The 16431-nt window shown below is 38.8% G+C and overlaps 1 protein-coding gene across 1 annotated transcript in view; it reads left to right on the top strand.

Moving 5' to 3' along the window:
- The window catches only part of MDFIC (MyoD family inhibitor domain containing), a 160515-nt gene that overhangs the window by 100437 nt on the left and 43647 nt on the right, over positions 1-16431 (top strand). Inside the window, exon 4 of the mRNA XM_030216314.1 lies at positions 12910-13185. Within this exon, the coding sequence (XP_030072174.1) occupies positions 12910-13185 (276 nt within the window). The remainder of the gene's footprint in view (positions 1-12909; positions 13186-16431) is intronic.

Here is a 16431-nt window from a genome sequence, read left to right as displayed (position 1 = left end):
ACCATATTAAGTTTGTCTACCATCTTGGTTTCCCAGAACACACTGTTTTTCATTGGCTTCATGCAGGGTAATAGTTGGCCCTTTTATGAAAGATCAGACAGCAGAAATAGCTTGGCTAAAGATTTGTATGCTTTTGGGTAACTTATGCAGCCAGCAGTAGCTGTATTGTAAGTGCATGAGTTCCAAAACTGATCTGCCTGAATAAAGAATTAATTCAGAAAACCTTTCCAGGCTTGCTGCTGTCAGAAGAGAATGATGTGTAAAAATGCACCGAGTCTTATCCAGTTTGGTAAAAGGAAAATCACTGTGTTAAAAGCAGGCATGCAGCCAAGCTTGACTTGAAGTCATTATTATTGGTATAACACTACCAGGTGTATACGCTGCTTTATAGACACACGTAGTGGATAGCCTGTGCTTCTTGAAGGGTACCTTAGGCAAATCACACAGACAAAACATACAGAGTGGGAGTCTTGGACTAAAAACAGTGAGGCTAGCTGCAAACAGTACCGCCTCTAGCTAAGAATGAATAGGGTCCAAGTGACGGATGGAATGCAATTGAAGATGAGGCCTGCCCTGCCCAATTAAGTGATTCAGCAGGAAAATATTTGCCCAAGAAACAATCCATATAAGAGAAGCAGAACAAGAAGTGGATGAGCAGCAAATGTCACCAGCCAGACAAGAGTCATGGGCTCCTCTACAACCAAACATTAGAACTCAGCATACAAAGAATATTACGAGAATTAACATCAAGGACCAGATTTAGTAACTATGCTATGTGCTAACACAGATTAACACGTCAATTAGTGCTAGTTAAGGCTAATTATTGACAGTGCTAATTAAATGCCAATTAAGGACCGATTAACTAATTATGTTATGCATCTTAAGTGATACCATTCTATAATGTGCACAGCAGTTATAGAATTAGGAGGCTACAGATGGTTTGCATGTAATGCCATTTTCTTGGTGCTGAGTATTTTTCTAACTTAAATGTTATGTGATAAATGCTGTATTACTTCAGTACAAACTGGCAAAATGCTTAGGGCCCCTTTTACTAAGTGGCGGTATGCCCAACACGGGCTTACTGCTTGCTAAACAGGAAGTACCACCGGGCTACCGCAAAAGCCCAATGGTATTTCCCACTCCTAGCGCACCATCATATCTGGCACTACAAAAATAAAAATGAGTGGTGGTAAGGGGCTCCCCCTGAAAAGGCCACATGGCAAGTGCTTTACTTACTGCATGGCCATTTCCTGCAGGAAAGAAAGACTTCCTTTTTACCCGCTGTGGTAAAAGGGGACCTCGGCGCACGTGAAAAACATGTGCTGACACCAGCGCAGGCCCCCTTTTGCTGCAGCGTGGTAAAAGGGGTCCTGAATCAGCTTATTATTGTTGCCATATTTATATATGTATCTATGAAAACACTTATGGTGGCTGTGATATCCCTATTTATTGTGTTTTAAGAGATGCAATCGATGGTAGTATGCATTTTTTCTTGCCGTTGAAAATGATCACAGGACCAGATAAAGTGGAAGGTTCTGTATTCCAGGAGGATTTCTTCCTCCTTTGTGACTTTTACAAGAATTTGTGAAGACAGTCTGTGTTCTCTTTGACGTTTGATTAGGCTACTGACTGGTTGAAAACACGGTTTTTCTGCTGTAATTTGATTATTGTAATTGGCAGGGCTTTTTTTTTTGAGAGGGTACTTGGGGGTACTGAGTACTGGCACCTTTTCCATTGTCTGTAAAATTGATCCATGGACCCCAAGTTTTAATGAAAGAGCTCAGGCTTTACACACCAATTCTGCCTTGTCATAGATACTGTGACTGGTTGCAGGGGACCTGGCTATTGTGGGGTGGGTCCCTCAGTGATTACCCCACTCCTGGAGAGTGGCCTAGCATTTGAGTACCGGCACCTTTTTTGCTAGAAAAGACGCACTGGTAATTGGTATTGTATTATTGCATTAATTTATTTCAAATGTCACTGTGTTTTTTGTATATCCTGATTGTAAAATGAAAGGTTATAGCCAATCAGCATTGTTAACAGCACTTAACAAGCAATAATGAGCACTAATGGGCAATAATTAGAATTTACATGTATAAATTGCTAAGCGTATTCTGTAGTGTACTGCACCTAACTTCTAATACGCACAGGCAAAAAGGGGCATGGTTGTGGGTGGGGAAATAGGCGTTTTGTAGTGTTCTAATATTTATGCGCATTGTTATAGAATATGACCCAGTGCACTTAAATTTCCACGCCAGTATTTATGCAATATTTTCGTTGGTGTAAATAGAGGCATATAGTTTTAGGTGCTAGGATAAATAAATTAAGGGGTCCTTTTACTAAGGTGTGCTGAAAAATGGCCTGTGGTAGTGTGGACACTTGTTTTTGATACGCGCAGAATCATTTTTCAGCGTACCTGCAAAAAATGCCTTTTATATAATTTTGCCGAAAATGGACTTGCGGCAAAATGAAAATTGCTGCACGTCCATTTTGGGTCTCAGACCTTACTGCCAGCCATTGACCTAGCGGTAAACTCTCATGCGTTAACCAGGCAGTAATGATCTACATGCATCAAATGGCACTTGGTGCGCATAGAAAAAATTAAAATTATTTTTTGGATGTGCATAGTGGATGTGCGCCATAAATGAAATTACCGCAGGGGCCATGCAGTTGCTGGGTGGTAACTCAGAACTGGCGCATGTTGTGTGCATGTAGGTGCTTACGTGGCTTAGTAAAGGGCCCCTACATGTATTCTATATACCGCAGCTCAAAATAGGTGCCTCTTATAGAATGCATTTGGGCGGAAATGTTTTCCATGTGGATTTTCTAGGCGCCATATATAGAATTTCCCCCCCCATATATACAATTCCCCATAGATGTGTAGGTTTTCAAAATGGCAAGCATACATATCTATGTGTTGGCATTGGCATGTCTATTGGCTGAAATACCAACTTACACGTTGTAAGTGCAAACAGTTGTGTATGTTGGCTAGTTATGTCTATTGATGTTTTTTGACGTTGACAAATGTAAAACGGTTGTTCCGGCTGTGTGTAACTGGTGCATGTATGTGCATTTCTGCATATATTTTACAAAAGGTTCTATATTGGCAGATCATTTCCTAAAATAATATCGAAAATTGGACATGTCTTGATCGTTACATTTCAATTCCAATTTCTACATTCTATCTAAAATGGGGCTGCACTTAACTACTGGGACTGCTGATGCTCTTGTAGAACGGGTTATATTTTGAATATTCTTTTTTGAGCAGGAATGTGAAAGTTAGCTACTGTTTGCACACTCTCGTGTATTCTTTTTCAGTGATCTTGGTATGGCTTGAGGACCAAAATGTCTTTCTAAATCATCAAAAACTGTAAAGTCAGGAAGAAAAGGAGAATTTAAATATTTTTCTGTAGTCTTTGATTATTTTTCTTGCACTCATTTTATCTCTCTATACACATTTTCATTTCTTTTCAGCAATATAGAAAGTTATATTTATGACATTACTTGACTTACATGGAATTAAATTACTGTGTAAAGTTTGTGAAATGCCATATCAACGTTTTTGTGCAATGGTCACATGCTTTTGTGAATAGAAAGCAATGATAGTGCAGCCGTGGAACATGCTAATAGATTATATACTGTAGCTATATATTGCCTTTCATATTATTCTGCAGGCTGCAGATTCATACATAGCTATTACTGTGTACCACATCTCCTAGTTTTTATTATAACCAGAAGTGATTCAGTCTATTGAATTTTTAACTCATTATTTATAATTCTTATTGAAAATTTGACAGTCAGCAATGCTTAAAATCTTGTTATAAAAGATCCACTAGTTTGCTTCAGGTTAAAATAAAAATACAGTGAAGAGCAGTGTATTTGTTAAGGCTTCTGAAAATGTTCTCATGGATATTAAAATTACACTATCTTCATGTTATAAATAGAATGGCTCTTTATATATGTTCAGACATATAAGGGTTGACCAATCATATCCTGGTGCTGAGTCTTCATGTAGCTGTTAAATAAAACACCAATGTGCATTAGTTAGAGAATATCGAGAATACAATTTTTGCTTGAAAAGGAGAAGAGTAAAATGGGGTCTTTGGTAGATGCACACAGCCTGTTTAGAATAATATCAAAAAGCATTAAAAGTTCACATATCAAACAAAATGCCACTTTTCTGTAGAAAAGAGGCCAAAAAGTTTCTTTGTACTTTTAACATACGTGGTTATGTAGTACAAAATGCAGAGTATGTAAAAAAAATGTCTTGAATATACAGGGGAGAAAAATGAATAATTCAAAATAACTCATAAGTTCCACGCTCTATTGTATCTTTTATAACGCAAGCAGAAGATTGCACTGTGTTCCCAGTAGAGCTGAATTTGCACAAGTTATACCTCTGAAAATGCCAGATGGGCTATGGTCTACTTTTGAGAGCTGTCACATATGTAAAGGTTTGAAAAACGAAAGACAGCTGAATGAGAGCAGTGGATCATTAAAGAGAGAGTGAGGGTCCCAGGGTATCACTCTATTTTAAGAAGCATTGTGCCATTTCCCATAGAACTGTTTTAGATTTTTTCATTTATATGTAATCTTTTAAAGGCAAAATATTACTGGTTTAAATTCAATAGTTGTAGCTGAAGTTTCAAACTGTCTAATGTTTTGTATTCTTTGTTTAATTGGTTTCTTAGATTCAGGCCTCTCAACTGAAAAATTATCAAATTAAAATCAATTTAAATTTAAAATAGGTTTGGGAAGTTTATGGATTTTTGAATTGGACAACTTCACGTGGAAATAAAGTGTAGCCAGTCATCTAAAATGTTATATTACAATATGAAAATGCACAACCATAAAAACTGTTTGCCGGTTTTATGAAGTGTCAAATAGTGGTACGTTAAAAGTGTTGCATATATAATACAGAACTGAGGTGCCCAGAATGTAGTGTATAGGAGGAGATTCTATATATGGCGTCTAAAAAATCGGTGTGGAAATAAGTGCCGACTAAATGTATCCTATAAACAGCGCCTAGATTTAGGCACGGTATATAGAAAATGCTTAGTTGATATCTCAACAACTGGTTAGCATATCTGGGTTTAAAAAAGGTTTAGACAAGTTTCTGGAGGAAAAGTCCATAGTTTGCTATTGAGACAGACATGGGGAGGCAGCTGGTTACCCTGGGACTGGTAGCATGGAATGTTGTTAATAATTGAGTTTCTGCCAGGTACTTGTGACCTGGCTTGGCCACTGTTTGGAATCAGGATACTGGGCTAGATAGACCAATGGTGTGACCCAGTATGGCTAATCTTTTGTTCTTATGTTATGTACGCGTATTCATTTACACCAATGAAAACGTGGCATAAATCCCAGCGCGTAGATTTACGTGCACTGGGCCATATTCTACAACTATGTGCGTACATTTCAGAACGCCCACAAAATGCCCATTTCTCCGCCCATAACCATGCCCCTTTTTGTCTGCATGCATTAGAAGTTTGGTGCATTTTGTTATAGAATAAGCTTAGAGAGTTGTGCATGTAAATTCTAATTAGTGCCAATTAGTGTTCATTATTGCTTGTTAAGTGTTGATATCAGTGCTCATTAGCTTGTTAAGTTACATGCATTGTTATAGAATCTGGTTGGATTTCAGCAGGGATCTCTAGGCGTGCTCTTTAGAATCTGTAAAGAAAATCAGTAAGTCAATATTTAGCTGTGCAGTGACTATATAATTTGAAAGGTCTAGCCTAGATGTTTATAAAGTGAAATGAGAGAGGGTGAAACAGTATACAAATATCACAAATCAAAAGAAAAAAGCACAACTGGGCCTTCAATAAGACAACCGGAGTCCTTTATTTCGATCAGAACCAACACAGGTTATGGCATTCAGTACGTGGACCGAAACCCTGACGCAGCATTAGCAAAACATGCTGCACATTGGCCAATGGTCCTTACACAGAGAAATTAAGTACTTCATAAAGCTAGTTAAGCTATGAAAAAATCATTTTATATATACAATTTTTCAAGCAATTGTGGAAAATAAAGAATTTGTTACACGTCATAAGACGCTGGGCCAATTGTTTTGATTCTTGGACATATAATCGCCCCCGTCTTTTAAGTGAGATGGATCTTTAATTGTGTCTGTTTTAAGTTAAAAATTTTAGTGGGCACAAAATTGATTCTGTATAAAAAAATTAAACACAGGCACACTCTTAAGTCTAGGAGATCTTTAGATATCTCACAAAGACAAATTATTTCACTAGAAATATCAACATGCAAATGTATATCGGAACATCAGAGATGTCACTCTTTTACCGAGGAGTTCACACCATAGTTGTCATAAGTCCAATATCAAGTTCAATTTTTAATATGTAATAGCAGAGGGATATCATCGTGGCATGTTATGCGCTCTAAGGAGGATAATCCTTGGTACTGCTTGTTGTGAAACATGATTTTATATCGGATGTAAGCCCCAATGGAGACCTATATGTTTATATTTATGATATATTTGAATGTAGATATCGCACTTCCTGTGAGCCTCACAGGGCGGTTTACATAATACATTTTTTAAAAGAAAAATTGAAATGGAATACCATTGTTAGATAGGAAAGTGACCATTGATACAACACAAGCTAAGAGAAAAGGAAAGAAAGAAAGATCCTATTTACAAATGGGTCGATATTCAAAATGAGTGGTTGCTCTTCTGGGTTGTCTGGGGGACCAATTTAGTAAAGATGCTGGCCCTTCCTACTTCCCAATGGCTTGCTTTTATGCATTTTTCATTTGGATGTTTTTTTTTTTTAAACCGTCCAAAAAAAAAACCCCAAACCGTACAAAACACAAAACCTTGTTCGAAATGGTATTTTTGAAGGGAAAAAAAGAAGACGTTTTCCTTTTTTTGAAAATGCCTTCTTTCCTATTGAGATTTTGGATGTTTTGTGTAAAACTTTCAAAGTATGACTTAGACGCCATATCAGAAATACCCCTGTACATGGATCTGGAGAAGGGCCTGAAGGTGGAGTTAAAAAAAACCCCTCTCTATATTACTTTCGCATTCAAGTTTGAATGCATGAATAGCAGACCTATTTGCTTTTTAAGTTAAAATAGTTTATTGAAATATATCAAATATAACAAAACAGAAGAACAGTTCAATCATATCAACACGATAATACAGAATAAAGGCAATCCAGGGAGAAATACATTAGCATACCAAAGAAAAATAAGGTTTTTATCAAGCAATAGCCAGGAAGACTATACACAATATAAAGAAAAGAGGAAGTCTAGAGAAAAGAGAAATCGAAGCGAAAAAAGAGAAATAAAGCACCCATGAGAAATTGCAAACACAAATTTGGGCGTATGCCCAATTTGCATGTGTAATTTAATTGACTAACAAGTTAATTAGTGCCAATAATTGGCTTGTTAACAATTGGCACTAATTAGATTTAATTGGAATATACATGTGTATATTTAGGTGTGGGATCTGCGCCTAAATTTTACACGCAAGTTCAAAAAGGGGGTGTGGAAATGGGAGGGTCATGGGCAGAACGTGAGCATTCCTAAAATTTATGTACCTTGTTATAGAATAAGGGGGGATATGCATCTAATTTAGGTGTGAAGATTTGCACCACATTTCAGGTGCTGCAAATGGCCGCACCTAAAGTTAGGTGTGATTCCTGGGCATAAGTGCTATTCTATAAACCACACCTAACTTTAAGCATTGCTTATAGAATAGCGCTTTTTTCAGTACCATAATTAGAATTCACCTCTATGTGTGTGATTGGCATTATAGACTAGACTCAACGCCTGTGTAAATCAGGTGCCTAGAATGTGTTCAAAAGAAAAATTGAGGTAAATGTTTGCTATTGAGAATTAATGGAGAAACTAGTGCTACTGTTTTTGCTGGTTTATTGTGTATTGGGTACTGGATATGGGGTGGTTGATTAATCTCAGAGATGCCAAGAGGGGCATAATCGAACGGGGGCGCCCAAGTTTTCCTGAGGGCAACCCCGCGAAGGGATGGGGAAACCTGTATTATTGAAACAAGATGGGCGGCCATCTTTCGTTTCGATAAAACGGTCAGGGACGCCCAAATGTCAACATTTAGGCAAACCTTAGAGATGGTCATCCCTAGAGATGGTCGTCCCTGATTTTCGGCGATAATGGAAACCAAGGACGCCCATCTCAGAAACGACCAAATCCAAGCCATTTGGTTGTGGGAGGAGCCAGCATTCGTAGTGCACTGGTCCCCCTGACATGCCAGGACACCAACTGGGCAACCTAGGGGGCACTGCAGTGGACTTCAGGAAAAGCTCCCAGGTGCATAGCTCCCTTATCTTGTGTGCTGAGCCCCCCCAAACCCACTCCCCACAACTGTACACCACTACCATAACCCTTAGGGATGAAGAGGGGCACCTAGATGTGGGTACAGTGGTTTGTGGTGGGTTTTGGAGGGCTCACATTTACCACCACAAGTTTAACAGGTGGGGGGTGATGGGTCTGGGTCTGCCTGCCTGACGTGCACTGCATTACCCACTAAAACTGCTTCAGGGACCTGCATACTGCTGTGATGGAGCTGGGTATGATATTTGAGGCTGGCACAGAGGCTGGAAAAATATTTACATTTTGTTTTGGGTGGGAGGGGGTTAGTGAACACTGGGGGAGTAGGGGGAGGTCATCCCCGATTCCCTCCGGTGGTCATCTGGTAATTTAGGGCACCTTTTTGAGTCTTGGTCGTAAAAAAATAGGACCAAGTAAAGTTGGCCAAGTGTTCGTCATGGACACCCTTCTTTTTTCCATTATCAGCTGAGGATGCCCATGTATTAAGCACACCCCAGTACCGCCTTCACTATGCTTCCGACATGCCCCTGTGAACTTTGGTCATCCCCGCAACGGAAAGCAGTTGAGGATGCCCAAAATCGGCTTTCGATTATGCTGATTTGGGCGACCCTGGGAGAAGGACACCCATCTCCCGATTTGTGTTGAAAGATGGGCGCCCTTCTCTTTCGAAAATAAGCCTGCAAGTCTCACTCGAGTGTGTCATACTCATTTAAAAGCTCTCTCACCTGTACACTCTTTGAACCCTATTTCTCACTTATCAGAGCTTCAGTACCAGTTCACTGTTCTTGATCATTGCTTTCATGAGAGGGAAGTCTTAGAGAAGTAAACCAAGTGGTCCAATTAATAGGAAGAAATCTGAGCACACTTTCCTGCCTACTGCTTCCTGTTGCCCTGTCTCTCTTCCCTTTACTGCAAGTACATGTGCTCTGAAACCAATGCATATACTTTTAACTACTGGGTGGAACATGATTTTCAGTTCAAAAAAATTAACCCAAATTGCTCTCCACTTTGTATTCTTTCAGAGGCTCCAAAGAAAAGCCAATATGATCTAATTCTGCCTTGATTCATTTGCAAAGCAGTTCTACACTTAAATCATTTTGGATTTATACCCTTTTTGAAAAAAAATCTCACTCTTTGGCCTTCAATGTCACTCGTTGGCATGGAAAATATCACTCTTTGTGATGGTTCACCCTTGGCATCTCTGTAATCTGCTGAATTTAATTACCAAAATACTTACAGTACTCAAGCCTTAAGTGATTTTAATTTTCATTTGGACACTGGGGGTGCAAGTAATGCAGTTCTCTTTATAAATATGAGGACAATACTAGGCTATAGTCAGTTAGTGAAAGAACTACTCAAAGTCAGGGTGACAGATATGACTTGGCCTTTTTACCAGAAGATGTGAAGGAAGGTATCCAACTGAAACTTGGTTGGTTCTCCGGTTTGACCACTTAGTTGTATTCTTTACTGTGAGATTAATTGGGCAAATATTTTAGGGCCCTAATATAATGATAATAATAAGAACGCAAAGGTGTCTGTTAATGTATTCAAAAAAGTATTGGAGATTGTGTACAGTGTCACTGAAGCACCAGTTGAGAAAGAAGAATGGTGCAGTAATAAATTAGAAGTGTTCAAAGAAGTTGCACCCATTCAATTATCTAAGGTCTGTCTTGGAAAGAATTTACTTCAATCCATGCAAGAATTGCTAGTTATGAAGCATGAAAACTGAAGAGTGGTGTAAAGACCCTTATTTTCCTAACAAGATTGAACAAAGAACATTAGCACATCAAATTAAAGTAGCCATCATAGAAAAGAAATGATTGTATCTGTCTGATTCTTGACAGGTCATGCAATTAATAAACCCCTTTAGAAGATATGAGCACTATCACTTTTTCTGAACAGAAATGACAACAGTTACATCCCATTCAAGTTTCATTAGCATAATTATGCAGTTTACAAAGTATATACAGGTACTCAATTTCAAAGCACATAGACTTAAAAGTTAGATATGCAACTTTGTAAGTCTATGTGCTTTGAAAATGAGCCTCAAGACCAACTGTATAAAATATCAGTACTATGAACATATAAGATGAACTGAATATGAAGAGTGTAATATAAAATCAATGCAACATAAAAGGTAAATTAACATATAATAATACAAAAAGAGAGCTAATACAAGCTATCTAAACATAAAAACAGAGAATCAAATAAGAAAAAAAATAAAAACTTAAAATGAGTAAGCAATAGAGAAATGTAGTTTACATTTGAAATAAAAAAACACATAACACTTAATACAATGACAGTAAATAATAGCACATAAGAATAAGATTAAAAGAAATAATTTTCCCAGTGTAGTCCAAGCTTTTGAGGCCAGTAATTCTTATTTATATATAAAAAATAAAACGGAAAAGAAAAGCAGTTCCCAACATATATACTATGGAGATACCTAAAAGGTTTGAACGAATCCTGGGCCCAGGGCAGTATTTTATGAACTCACATAATCTAAAGCAGGGCTCAACAAATCCCAGACAACATTGCAAATAGAAATTTCTCTGTGGTGCAGAGATTTTTGTTCCCCCCCCTCCACCCTACTTAAAAAAAGGAGTTGCGGCTAATGTCGCAACCACTATCAGGGCAGGCACTTCCTCCTCCCTGCCTGGTGTGGCTTTGTGTAAATCTGAGCTGCATAATACAGAGACTCTTGTGCTGGTCTTGTGAAACTTGAGAACCAGGGACCAATATGAGAGCTCCTAAATCACACAGCTCAGAGTCACACAGAGCTGTGCAGAGGAAGAGGCTCCTGCTCCCATGACCAAGATGTGGGTAAAGGTTGGGAAGGAAACAAGGATGCTGATAAGCTTGAGAGAACAGGGTCTGGGGGTGGGGATCATTAATTGGCTTGCTGGGGTAGAACCTAGAGGTGACTGATTAGCTCACTGGAATAGGGGCCGGGGGGGGGGGGGGGGGGGGGGTGACTGATTGACTCTCTGGGCTAGGAATTGGTGGCTAACTGGGCTAAGGGGTGGTGGCTGTCATTCTGTACACATGAAAGTAGAAAATGAAGCTATAATTTAAATGTTATAGAGACAGATGATTCAGACAACACACATTAATTGAAGTCCAATATGGCCATGTTTCAGCTTCGTGCCTTCATCAAGGGTAAAGGGCATAAAGCATACATGCTTAAGATAATTTCATCCACAATTGATTTGATAGTCATACAAGCAAAAATAGAGCTGCCTCCCAATGCTAAAGCTACCTCCATTCCCTGAGTCCTTGGTCCACACAGTGTGATGTGAAAACCAGTACTAGCTTGACTCCCCAAGCCTGCCTTCCTGCCTGAGTTTTAAAAATCAGCCTACAGACAGTCTCTACCACTCTTCTTCATTATCTGATGTCATTAAGAAACAAATTCCCCCATTACCTGGCCCTGCTTCTCAGCACCTCCATCAGAAAATAATACTAATGAGTTGGCAGTAGTTCACATTTGCACCTCTTACTAGTACAGCCTGCAGCTTTGCTGTGGCACTAGGCTACCGTTGAGCAATGTTGGATGTCCTTGAGCATGCTGTTAGGAGGTAAGGCCGTATTCTATTCGCTCAGCATTAGGATCATTTGGGAGGGTTGTGACTTTTCATGTGGTTCGTGGGTTCAGTTACTTCGATGGTTTCACATAACTTGTACAATGTAACCCATAACCAAGTTGTAACAAATGTATTTCCATTATTCATATCTTATTGTAAGCCACACTGAGCCTGCAAAGAGGTGGGAAAATGTGGGATACAAATGCAATAAATAATAATAATAATAATAGCTCTGGTTTATGAAAACAATGTCTGTTCCAGAACTTGGTGTTAGGCTATTGGATGAGTCCAAACTACATTTTGTTATGAGCTGATATAATTTAATATAAAGGCTAATCTCTCATTGAAATTTGAACCTGCTGTCAAGAGCTGCTAAAATGCACAAACCAAGAATTTTAAGTTGCGATGGGATTTAAACTTTGGGAATTTACCATGGCCATTGGCTGTAACCCATTTAAATGCTATAATAATGCTGTCAATTTACAGTAGATTTTAATTTAATTGCATAGTTTAAGGGGTAAGTGTTGATACAGTGGTTTACCATACAGCATGGTAGAACTACTAAAGACAATTGTCTTTTAACTGTGTTAATTGAGGTTATTTAAGAATCTGTCTGATGTGAGAGCATATGTGGGAGGATTTTTAATTTAGAGGTAAGATGCTCTACATATGCATCTTGTAAATTCTGTTTCCTACTGTATACACATCTTATTTCAAGCATATAGAAGAGAATGTGATGTATTCTTTTAAGTTAACCATTTATAGAGATTTGATTCTAAAGTTGTATTTATGTATGAAGTATCACAATCATTAGTACAACTTGATTGTTTGGGCTTTTTTAATAACTTGCATTTTTTCCCCAGGATTTCTAATTATTGACTGGTAACATTTTTATACTGTGTGGCTTCTAATATTTATAGATACTTTTACAAAGTAAGATGTCTTGCCTTCATGCATGCAATTTTGTTAATGTGTGTCCCTCTCTCTTTGTTTTCAGCTCAACCTCAGCGCTTGCCACAGCCAAATACTTCAGCACTGGAACAGAGTGAAAAAGAAACTGGCAAGATACAGAATGGCCATCCAGGTTTGAGTAATGCAAATGGAATTCACATCGGGGTCAAAAATGTAGCTGCAGAAAACAGAAAACTTTCAGCTCCTGTTTCACAGAAAATGCACAGAAAGATTCAGTCCAGTTTATCTGTAAGCAGTGATAACAGCAAGAAAAGCAAGCTAGGCTCTGCATATCCTCAAAAACCAGGCTCTTCACCTGAAGGTAAGCAGAGTGTTGCAGCAGTGTGAAGTTGGAAACATAGAGTAGACACAAATGACCATTATTAGATCTGCGGATGGGAGTTTAGCAACATTAGACTCAAGTAAAAAAAACGTAATGATGAAAGTGCATGGGTAAAACTACCCTCCTTTAAAAATGCAAGGGGTCTTTTACAAAGGTACAGTATTAGCGCACGCTAAATGCTAGAGATTCCTATAGGAATATATGGACATCTCTATCATTTAGCACATGCTTATTTTTAGCATGCGCTAAAAACACTACTGGGCCTTTATAAAGGGACCCCTAAAGGAAGCCAAAGATGAGAAATTAGTTTGATTTATCTTCCATTTACATACACCACATTTTAACATGAAAGTGTCTCTCAATGCAGTCCTTGGGATGCACCCAGCCGATCTAGGGCCAGATGCACTAAACTTTACGAGCCAATAGTGGGCCATTAACGAGCAAGCAGTAAACCCCGGCATGCATTAAATACTTTTTTCCGACGACGGTTGCAGCTAACAAAAATGGAATGCAGATGAGCAAATCGTGTAGAAACCCTATTGTAATGAGATGCACTAACCTTTTCCGATTTCCTAAATGCTGGAAAATCTAACGAGAGGTCTGTACCTCTCGTTGGGGCTGCGCAGGATTGGAAAAATTATTAAAATGTTTAAAAAAAACCCTGGAAGTCTCTGAGCCAATCCCAGCGTGTTTAGCTGAGCTAAACACGCTGTGATTGGCTCAGAGACTTCTCAGTTGAGTGAAGCACGGGCAAAAAGGACGATTTTATTATTCCATGGTTGAATGATGTCCAAAAAAGAGCCTGCAGCATCGGAGCCTGTTTGATTTTTTAAATAAAGCTTCGCTTTAAAAAAAAAAACCATTTTGTGCGTCCTCCCCCGCAATAATAAAAACGTCCTTTTTGCCCGTGCTTCACTCAGCTGAGAGACCTGGAAGTAAGGGAGGGACATCCAAACAAATAGAGTTGTGGCAATTGTTTAGAGTACTGGTCTTGTAATCCAGAGATGGTGGGCTCAAATCCCACTAACAGTTTTGTTAAAATTGGAGTTATTTATTATTTTCTCCCCGTTTTTATTTATTTATTTATTTATTTGAACATTTGTTATTCTGCCATTCATGAACCAACAACTTCCAAATTGCACTTGTTTGCTATGAATGAAATTCAGTCAACACATTAGCAGAAGCAGCATCGGAGCCTGTGATTTTTTAAATAAAGCTTCGCTTAAAAAAAAAACCCATCCATTTTGTGCGTCCTCCACCGCAATAATAAAAACATATTATAAAGGCGTATTTGGCATGCGCAGAGCAGCCAGCATAACACTTTGCTGCTCTGCGCATGCTTGATCTGCTGATTCTCTGACTGTTTTAAGAAGGAATAGAGAATGCAAGTGAGCTACGAGTAGCTCATTTGCATTCCCTTTCCTTGATGCATAGCCGTTCCCTACCAATTTGCTATGGAATTCAGTACGGAACAGCTCTATGACTTTAGTGCATCTTGGCCGTAGTTTTCAGAATGTACCTGATGAATATGCATGAGATAGATTTACATTCACTACCTCCTTTTGTATGTAAATCATCTTTCTTCTGCATCTTCATTGCGGCTATCCTGAAAGGCAGATTGGCTGATTTTGTCTCAAGCCCTGGGTTTATTTACCTTTTTCAGTAGTAGCTCAAGGTGAGTTACATTCAGGTACTCTGGATATTTCTCTGTCCCAGGAGGGCTCACACTCTAAGTTTGTACCTGAGGCAATGGAGAGTTAAGTGACTTGCCCAAAATCACAAGGAGCAGCAGTGGGATTTGAACCAGCCACCTCTGGATTGCAAGACCGGTGCTCTAACCACTAGTCCACTCCTCCACACACAGGATTAATTGCTATCTGCTTATTTTTATTTTTTAAATAATAATAATTTGTTTTTACAAATTACAGTAGGGGTGAAGTAGATTGCAATAGGGGTGTGCAGGATTTTTCATTTTATTCAGGGTTTTTTGTTTTGTTTTGGTGGCAATGTCAATAGTACACTCTGTTGTACAGCCGTGTGCTCAGGTAATGCGCCCTATTATTCAATAATATGCCCTATTGCTCAAATAGTGCACTTATTGCTCAACAATGCACCCTACTATGCAATAGTGTGTCTATTCATACGTTGTGTGCACTATCAAGCAATAGTGCATACCAGTAATGACAGGAAAAAAATGAAGTTTATTTTTTCCTGTTTTGGATTACAAATGGCATGGGAAATATCATTCACATTCTCCATACCATTTCAAATGAGTTTCAATGCCTAGATTATAAAAAAGAAAACATGAAAAAGATATAATACAACAAAGAAAGTAAATTATAAAACAATAATGCAAATTAATATTTAGGGAATTCTAATAAAATGGTGGAATCATTAAAAATATGTAATCGCAAAGCTTGGTACCCAGGTTTGTTTGAATAACCAGGCCATTTTATCACAGGTTAATTTACCACTGGAGTCACTAACTTGTTGTAACTCAGTTGCACAGATTAGTATTTCCGGCGATAAATGAATAACACAACTTATGATCAATCTTGCAAGCTATGTTATTCTGTTCCTCAAGAGCACTGGGCCCGAAGAATCTTAAAGGTGTTAGAAAAGTATAAGCGTGGACTCTTTCCCACTTATCTCTCCCCCTAGCGGACACTCCCAAACAGAACTCCACCTTCCAAAGATACTTTTAAGACTCCCAGTCCAAGCACCCATGGAACACCTGTGGACATCCAGTCAATGCCCCTCACCTCTCAAAGGCTCCCTACCTACCGTAGGCTCCCCATCCTGCCATACCAGACCAATCACTGATGTCCAGTGGAATGAGGTAGGTCACTCCTACCCTGAGTGGCTCTGGGTTCAAGACATTGCCTCTTGATCCCTAAAGGCAGTCTTGCTTACTGTAAATACTGTTCATTGTAGCAGTCTAGTGCTCCCACACAGGAAAAATAATGCCAGCTCAAAATGGGTGCTCCATGTGTGAAAGGACACTGGTTTTCAAGGATGAGCTATTCTGTCTCCTGGGTATTTAGCTCCAGCCAGTCCATTCCTTGCTGTGTCTTGTATTTCTTGTAATCTTACTTGCCAATATTGAACCATGGTGGTCAATGTGTAAGTAAGCAGCACAGTCCACAGAACTCTTCCAGAAGAAACACGTGGGCGGTGATAATGTATCAAATTTGAATTTATTGCATAAAAGGACTCGACATGGCA

The sequence above is a fragment of the Microcaecilia unicolor genome, chromosome 10 (assembly GCF_901765095.1).
Source record: "Microcaecilia unicolor chromosome 10, aMicUni1.1, whole genome shotgun sequence".
NCBI lineage: Eukaryota > Metazoa > Chordata > Amphibia > Gymnophiona > Siphonopidae > Microcaecilia > Microcaecilia unicolor.
The sequence above is the reverse complement of the archived record's forward strand: the minus strand, read 5'-3'. Positions and strand labels throughout refer to the sequence as shown.